Raw genomic sequence first — 9,236 nt, forward strand, 5'->3', positions numbered from 1 at the left:
TGGCACAATGTTATTTTCATCTCTTGGTATACAGCGCCTATTAAGAATACTGCCTGTTGTGAAGAAATCCCTGTCTGCCCCTCCCTTGGGTCAAACCAGGTGACCCCTTTATCTCCTGGTTTTCTTCTTGGTACAGGCTGGTCAATCAGGTGACCTGGTCAGATAAATTCCTAGGTTGGGGAGCACCTTCTTCCTCCAGCAGGCATTTTGAATGCAGCAAGCAAATACTCCAGGCTGCTGCCTGGAGATTCACTGTAAGTTTAAAAACAAAAAGAAAAAAAAAAAGGAAAACTATGGAAACTAGCCAGGAGTTAGGAATTATGTGTAGGCCAGTTGCATCTTAAAAGGATCACTGAGTCCAAGACTATAAGACTCTCACGTGCTTACGTTTGCTCAAAGTATATTCTCACTTCCTCGTTCTACCCCCTCCCCACCTCCCCGATCAATAAAGGTACCAGGTTACAGCGTGCCTTGTTGAGCTACTGTGGGTAGAGAGGGGAAGCCTTTCGCTCCCAACTTGGTCAGTGAAGTTTGTCTTTTTATTTTCCCTCAGCTACCTGATGCTATCTTTGGATGCTTCAGGCTGAAAGAAGCACCCAGAAATACTACTGTGGGCAAAGCACCCCCAAGGTTTGCAGGGTCCGTGAGCCCTGGGCTGCACAGATCCCAAACAGAGACCAGTGCCCAGGTGGTGGCAGTGTTACCCAAGGCTTGTGGGTGTTCTCCAGGAAGTGGGACAGCCATCTGTAGGCTCCTCAAGGGAGACTCCCAAAGTTTGGTTTTGGGCCTGGCACAGTGAGGCAGGTAGCTCTGCATAGTAGTGCCCCCTACTGTGCTGCTACACCTGTGAACCTTGTTCATTTTATATTCCGTTTAGTTCTGTGTATTGCTCCATATTTGATATCAAGTTTTTTTGTTTCTTCAAAGTGAATTAGTTGTCTGACAGAAGTGCTTTTTGACTGTCCTCTTGGTTTGCTTAAACAGTTCTGTGTTTTTCTCTTTTGTAGCTACACTTCTAAATATTCCAGGCTTCATTGAGCGACTATGCAAATTGGCAACAAGGAAAGTATCGGAAACAACGGGTACTTCCAGTTTTCTTCAGGAGTTAGAGGAATGGTACACCTGGCTGGACAATGCACTTGTACTTGATGCGTTAATGCGAGTAGCCAGTGAGGAGGCAGAGCAGAGCAGTACAGGTACCTGATATGATTTTAACTGGCTTGTTTCATACTCTCCTCTTTCCTTTTCATTTTACTTTTACCACCCCTCAAAAGGAAATTGAACATGACATGTTTAGGTCTGATACTTATTTTTCTCCCATGTGAGCGTGGGTAAAGCAATTGTTGGGATTTGGCACAATGTCCTTTCACATACCTAATCCTGTTTGCCTCATCTATGAAATTCCATTGGCTCTTTGCCAAAGTGAACTATTTAACAATGTGTATATGTTGCATTATGTGCATTCTTGTCCCTTTTGTGTGTGCATGTGTGTGTGCGTGCATGCATGCAGAGACGACCTGAGCAGGGTGCAGGGCCCAGGGCAAATCAGCCTGTGCAGGGCCTCGCCCCCAGACGCAAGGAAACCGGCAGTGGATTTGGCAGCTGGGTGGGTAGGTAGTGAGAAGCCAGATGTGAAGCTGGCAGCAGCACAGAATTGCCGTGCTGCTCCACCCAGCTCCATGGGGCCCCCCAAAGTGCAGGGCCTGGCGCAGTCACCCCGATTCGCCCCCACCTAGGGACAGCTGTGCGCGTGTGCGCATGCATGCACGCGCGCACACACACACACACACACACCCCGTTTTGTTTTGTTTTCAGGGAAAAGAATGCTTATGATGGAGCCCATCACTGTGCTAATCTAAGTCCCCAGTGATACATATCTTGTATTGAAATGTCTTTCATCTAACTTGGAATTGCTGTGCTGTAGAAAGTAGTAACTAAAACATTTATACTTGTTGAACTTCTCTTGCACATATCTTTGCCATCTCATTTAGAATCTTCAGATGAAAGCAGTTTGGCCAACACATCAACAAGAACCCAGCTGCCACAGTCCATGAAGATCATGCATGAGATAATGTACAAGCTGGAGGTGTTGTATGTTCTCTGTGTATTGCTGATGGGGAGGCAGAGGAATCAGGTAAGCATCTGTCTGCACATTCAGGTGTGCACAGGACAACTCGTATTTCTTTAAATCCAAGTATCCCCATAGTTAGGCTACCATCACGCCTCATTGTGCATTCCATGTTTCTTGCTATTGTTTGATGCAGCTTCATGGAATCGTCTGGTAAAAACTCCTCAATACTTCACAGCCTAAAGTTCCTTAGCTTTGTGATCCTTTAGGATGTGGTTTGTAAACATGTTTTTAGAGAAAGGTCTAGAGACATATAGTCCTATGAACACTGATAACCTGTACTACATAAACCTATAAAGAAAGAAATATACATATAAATAGAATAATTCTCTGTAGTAGCATCCAGAGTGTGCAAGGCATTTTCAAACTAAGTATATTCCCTAGAACAGGGAGTTAGTAATCCAAGGACGTCTAGACAGGATATTCATCTAACATAGAGATAAGAATAGATATAAATAGGACCAGGACTTAAAGCAAATCATGGATTTAAGGTGGTCTAATTGCCTCCCTGTCCTCTATTATATACAGTCAAAGGCTTTTTATTTCTGGGTCTTTCGCTTGAAGGGATGCAGCTTTCTTAGCATCTGTAACTATATCAATTTTTTGCCTTCAATTTTCATCCCATCCATATCTCTCTTGATAGAAAAATGTCTGAACTACAGGAGTCTGTTTTAATACATCTTGTTGAAGCTTTTTATCCAAAAAAAAAAAAGGAAGCATTCAGCTGAAATTGTGATGTTTATACTGATCTCATTAGAATTAAACTGTCTGCTTAAAAAAAAAAAAAAGATGTAAGCCCTTAAACTGAGCTAACCTTATGTGTATTAGTGGGAAAATACCCACTTCATCCCTTAACAGCAGCTGATACAGGCATATAAGTTATCGCCTACTCTTTTGTCACCCAGTTGTATGGTGCAGTGATGGCCTCTTACTGCATCCGTTATTCTGCAGTAGCTTCACGTCTCTCTCCCTTCCTGACTTCAGTGTAATTTACACTGGTCTATAAACCAGTAAATATATTTGGCTCCATGCCTTGAGATGTTGTTCTGAATTTTCTTTTTTAAAAGGTCACTCTAGGAAAACATGGGGTTCCTGTAGACATGTTGCGGGGGGGGCAGACTTGACTAATTGAGTCTGCCGGAGCATAGTAATTACTGCGCTCCAGCCAGCCCCCACGTCTCATGTACTAGCATCCCCACACTTCAAAATGGTGGTGGGGGCACTTGAATTAAAGCTTGGACAAGCTTTAGTTCAAGCGCCCCCACCACCATTTTGAAGCACAGAGACACTAGTATGACACTGTGGCGCTTTAATTAGAGAGGCTCTTGGAGTTGCTCTATTTAAAGCTCCCCAGTCCCGGAGCACTTGTAAAACTATCCATGGTGATCATCTGCTTCTAAACATGTGCTGTTTGTACCTTTCAGTAAAATTTTCTGTTGTTGCTTTATGACTCGGTGTCATTCACAGCACAAAGTATCCACTAGCAAAGTAACAAAAGGGAAGTCTTTTGGCATTTTCCATTGCTGTCTGTAAGGAGCTTTCTAGTATCATTGATAGGACTAGCATCAAGACCAGATGCATACTAGGACCTGGCCCTAATATGCTACTGATATGTATTTCAAACTGTATATAATTGAATGCTACTTTTGTTTTGAGTATACCAAATCTCTTCTTCCTGAAGAGAAGATAAGTTCAAACACTGTTAAAGGCTCTCTACAGAAACTGAACTCACAGTTTCTCTTCAGTGTTACCAGGCTAGTACTCTTTCTTCTGAGGATACACCACTTTTTGTGTAAACACTAAAATAAATCCAAATTGTTCAGTAAATCCTTTCAGTGACTTTATTAGAGATGTAGTTATGCTCTTCTGTCTTTTGAACTGTATTTTTTCCATGTTTGGAGACGCCAGAGATTATATAAGTTTAAGATGTTCTTTTTCCAGGTTCACAAAATGATTGCAGAATTCAAATTGATTCCTGGTCTTAATAACCTGTTTGACAAACTGATCTGGAGGAAACATTCTGCATCAGCTCTTGTTCTTCATGGACATAATCAAAATTGTGATTGTAGCCCAGTGAGTATCCTAACTTCACATTTTGGAAGGTAATTTCAGGTGTTACACCTGTGGTACAGCCTGCATCTTAGCGCTACATTAGACCATTATAAAACTGGATAGTGATACAATACATCACTGCTTACCCTGTGTATCTGTGGCTTTGGCATTCTCCAGGCAGCAGCAGTGACACCTCTAGTCCCAGTCCTAGAGCTGTAGCAGCTCCCCTGCACTCCGCCAGGGCTGTGCAACTTGGGGTGTCCTCCACATAGTGAATGGGGGAAAAAGCCTTGTTTTGAATAGAACCTTCATGGCCCTTAGTCTTTTCCATTTATAGCCCATTTTTCGGGACTCATGATTTTTTGTTGTTCCCTGTTTGTCAAGCAATTGCTGCCTAAATGTCAGGTATGCTTTTTCTGTTGTGAAAGACTTCCAGTTCCGGTTTTGACTTGGTTGCCTATTTCATCTTCTTTTTTCCTTTTTTTAGGACATTACTTTAAAGATACAGTTTTTGAGGCTTCTTCAAAGTTTTAGTGATCATCATGAGTGAGTATGGAATGGGAGCTAATAGGGAGTTGCATTTAAGGTGTTGCTTGTTCCTTTTTAAATACAGTTATTATTGAGCTACTGACTTATGCTCAAGAGAAGCTGTGTGTCATCACTGCCTGACTTGTTGTATTTAAGTTCTTCACTACTTACTGGTATAAAGTCACTTGGTAAATAAAAAACAGTAGGATAGCGCTACCATGATTCAGTCAAGACAGATGTTCCCTCAGAATGTGCTTAAACAGGGACTGTGTTGCTGGGGAGATTTTTTAGTTGGAAAGGAAAGCAAGGATCCCATAGAACTGTTCATGAGCCAAGAGTTTTAGTCCCAGTGTTCTGGCAGAACAGTCTTGGGTGAATTCTGTTTAATCAGCCTGAATTTCATTCCTTTAGCTTAAATTGGTAGCTGTTCAAGTTCCTTCGTAGTAAACTTTTGATACCACATTTCCCTTCCATTATACAAGTCAAACCAGATGATGATAATAATTTCTCAGCCCTTAGAAATCTGTGAATTTTGCAATTCTGAAGTTTTTTTTTCTCTCAAAATACTGAATACTCTTGTTTGTCAAAAGAAATCCACTTCAGCAGCTGCTGTTGGATCAGCCAGTTGTTGTTTCTAGACTAAGAAAAAGTTTCTTAGATACTGTCCATATTAAAATGGCTGTTGTAAGGCTCTTGGACATGGTTAAAACAAATAGTTTTAACCTAAGAGCTGAACAGCTTTTGACCATTAAAGTGGGCACATGAAATGCACTGAAATGGATGGAAGTTATCAAATCCTGTAAAAAGAAAAAAATTAAGAATGGATTATTAAAATTAAAAGCAAAAGAAAATAATCTGTTTGTTAATTAATGCACATTAAGAATAAGAGACTGAACTCTCCTGTTGATGACAGAAAGCACTCTGTAGAATTTATAAACAAATCAAATCGAGGGTTACTGGCTAAGGGTTCAGGTCATTCCTTTATGCATAGTGCCAGGAGTTCTGAACCATGCAGAACCATGTTGGCTTACAAGGAAATGGAAGTTTCATGGAACAGTTTCAGCTGATACTCAGCAACAGAAGTACCAGGTGGCTGAAGGTAGGGCACGATAGCACTTTAGGCCATGTCCAGACGAATGCGGACATTTGGCTTCCTAGGGACAAATAGCAGCAGCACACCTTGCGCCGCAGCTACTTGTCCCCAGGGAACACCTGTGCCACATGTGCTTTGGCACATGGCAAGTTACCCCAGGGGCAGTAGGGGAGGTTGGGGCCAGCACTGTGCTGACCCCAGGAGCCTTACATGAGGTGCTGGGGGCCTCCCAGGGTTGAAGCGGCAACAGTGCTGCCAGGCGGAGCCTGGTTGGCAGCAGTGGCATGGCTTTGGGCATCCTGAAATCTGCTTTTCAGTGTTGCGCGTTGCTTGTATGTATGCTGCTCTGTTTGGGTTTTGGTTTTTTTCCTGTGTTTCTTTTTTTACCCCAGGGGTCAAAAAAACCCGCAACGGGTGGGAAAAAAACAGAGCAGCACACACACAGGCAGCGTGCCCTTGCAGCGTGGAAAACACTTGATTGTGGTATGTGACATTGCAGATGCATTTGCTGCACCACATACTGCATGGCCACGCTCGTCTGGACGCACCCTTAGTGAATAACTTGTTCAGAGGCATGAAATCTCCACAGGCAACTCTAATTCATAAGAGCTCAAAGGGAAGCCTGGTGTTATCTTGTATCTTTATTCCCTTACCTCTATTTGCATGTGTTTATGTAACTGAAAAAGACATCATTGCTACTGAGAACAACAGCATGCAGCTGCTTTAAGAGGAAATATTAGCATCTGGAACCAAATCATACGGGAGATTTACAATTTAGCAGATTTGTAGCCCTGTTAAGGATCGCGTGCTCTTGGCGTATGGAGCAAACTGTATAAATGAATGTCTGTCTCCATCTTTCCACCTTCACAGATTTCATGGTTAAGCAGTCTTTGGTTTTGGTTTGCTGGTTCCTGCCTATTTTATAATGCTGATGCAGTATATAAAGATTAGAAAGGAAACAAATGGATATATTTATTCGGCCTCATTTTCTTTTCTGAAATTTTTTTTTTAGGAACAAGTATCTTCTTTTAAACAGTCAAGAACTTAATGAACTGAGTGCAATCTCTCTCAAAGCAAACATCCCTGAAGCAGATGCAGTTGTTAACACAGACAGGTAGGCTGGAAGGCCTAGGTGTCCTAACCTGTTTTTTTTGGCATTTAGTAAAACCTTCAATGTAAGAACTTGTGCTGTCTGTTCTGTTTAAATCTTGCACAACATGTCATTCCCTTAATTTGAGCAATGTATTGCAGTACCAAGAATGTGGGTATTGAATGATGTTCCTCATCGTTAGTAACTTAAAGGGTGCTGATAGATGTGGACAAAAAAACCCCCAAAGCTTTACCGGAACAGGAATCGCATCGGTTTGACAGAGCTCTCCAGTGTCTGTATACCTCATGCACTTCAGTGATACTTTTTAGCACTTTTATCTAATAGCTGATTTAATCAGCTATTAGATAAGAGTGCCAAAAAAGCCCTGCTGAAGCACATGAGCTGTACAGACACTGGGCAAGACGGGTCAAACTGACGCAGTTCCTCTTCTGAGCATGTGCTGTGCTTGGCACAGAGGTGCACCAATCTGAAAGGTAAAGCACTGTAAAGTAAAGGGTTTTTTTTGGGGGGGGGTTCCCCCCATGTCTGTAAGCACCCAAAGTGCACTTGTACTCTGAAAATGATTTCATGGGGTTCCATTTTTGTGTCCATGACTTCCATATTACATGTTTCATTACCAGTAGATATATGCCAGTCTAACGTCCAGTTTCACAAATGACAGCTGTGAAATAAGGTGGAATCTTTCTGGCTAATGAACCGCAGAAGAGGGTTGTCAGTATAGATTTACACCTCATCAGTTGATTTACGTATCAGATTTAATGAAACTACATAGACAAGCCCTTGATTCTGTTGATGTGCAACTCAAAGGAATCTACCTTACCTTACTCCTACAGAGCTCGTAAGTCAAAACCATTGTGGTCAGTAAACCTTACCTATAACGTTTACATGTAAGTTCAGGGAGCTGCTGTGTGGGGAAAGGTGCCCTTATCTTTCTTCAAAGAAGAACGGCACAAGAGGGATTTTTTCCAGTTTTTAAATGTTTAAAATGATCTACCTTTAGTAATGAGAAACCACCTCTTACATTGATTGTAACCTCTCCATAGTAATGCTGTCCTTCTGGCTCTTCTTCAGAAAGGAGTGAACCTCTTTATCAGTTCGGGAGGAAAAGCCACCCTGTGTTATACATGTGTTCTGGAAAGAATAGAGCTGAGAGCATAGATAGCCTTTTCCATTATGTTTAAAACCCAGAGCAAACTCTTCCTGGTTCTTCAGAGCATTACTAAGGAGGCAGCTATCTGTAGCCAGCACACTCCTTTTTGGAAGGCTTGGTCAGTTGACCACAACCTGTATCAGCAACTCCATTAACCAGGATGTAGGTAGTAACCTGCATGTACCAGCTTAGATATGTGTGCTACTTGTTTTAGAGTGAAAGAAAAGGGAATCCCCACTTGAATCCATTTTGTCCTACATGTGCAAGACAGCTTATGTTCTAGCCCCGAGGCCAGCACAATTCTGTTTCTGGCCTAGGATTAGTGTGTTTCAACCCCGCTGCTCCTACCCCCATATTTAGAGTGGCCACACACAATCTTTCTGGATAATAGGATTTTTATGTCAGCTTGTCTTTGTTTACTTCCTGTACACAGAGATATCTCCTGTATGCATCAGGGTAATGTTACTGATGCTTTAGTCGTATGGGCTTTTTCTGTATCCATTATTCTTTAGTTTAGGCATATTCCTCAGTCTAGATTTCCATACAAATACGCTGCATTTGTCACTGAACCAGACTCTCCCCTCTGCAAGTGGTAAGAACTACAATAAATGTGCCTCCTCCATTCTCATTTTCTGTATTGTATCACCTTCACTTTCTGATCACAAAACTTCATGAGCTTTGTATTTATTAGCATTTCAAACAAAAATGCTTTCTCTGGGACTACCTTAAAAAATACTTTTTTGTAGTTATTGTAAAATGCAGCTTTCATAGCTTTCAACACCCATGAGTTGGTGATGGTGTGAAAGTAACTAATGTATAACTTTGTGTAATACTGGACTAGCTTATTAAAGCTTGGTGACAATTTAATTTAATCTCCAAAAGTTAACTTTGTAGTGTACTACTCTTGCCAACTCTTCCACTCTCTTCTTATTTCTGTATCTTTTAGAAGTCTAGTCTGTGATGGAAAAAGAGGTTTGTTAACCAGGCTTCTACAGGTCATGAAGAAGGAACCAGCTGAATCCTCTTTCAGGTGCGTTCCACGTACATTTATGGGGTGGAAATTTTATAAATTTACAGGGTTTTTTTGGTGAGATACGAAGACTTCCTGTCATTGTAAGTTAATCATTGCTTTAGTGTTTTTTGTTTTTGTTTGGTTTGGGATTTGGGGGGGGGG

General features: G+C 41.7%; 1 protein-coding gene across 1 annotated transcript in view; it reads left to right on the top strand.

Annotated features, from left to right (window-relative positions):
* Positions 1-29: 29 nt before the first annotated feature.
* The window catches only part of TRPC4AP (transient receptor potential cation channel subfamily C member 4 associated protein), a 28,781-nt gene continuing 19,574 nt past the window's right edge, over positions 30-9,236 (top strand). The window contains exons 1-6 of the mRNA XM_006038626.3: positions 30-1,196; positions 1,992-2,134; positions 4,070-4,201; positions 4,668-4,726; positions 6,814-6,915; positions 9,009-9,092. Of these exons, the coding sequence (XP_006038688.2) occupies positions 1,157-1,196; positions 1,992-2,134; positions 4,070-4,201; positions 4,668-4,726; positions 6,814-6,915; positions 9,009-9,092 (560 nt within the window). The 5' untranslated portion in view covers positions 30-1,156. The remainder of the gene's footprint in view (positions 1,197-1,991; positions 2,135-4,069; positions 4,202-4,667; positions 4,727-6,813; positions 6,916-9,008; positions 9,093-9,236) is intronic.

Source organism: Alligator sinensis, unplaced genomic scaffold (genome assembly GCF_000455745.1).
Source record: "Alligator sinensis unplaced genomic scaffold, ASM45574v1 scaffold1315_1, whole genome shotgun sequence".
Taxonomy (NCBI): Eukaryota; Metazoa; Chordata; order Crocodylia; family Alligatoridae; genus Alligator; species Alligator sinensis.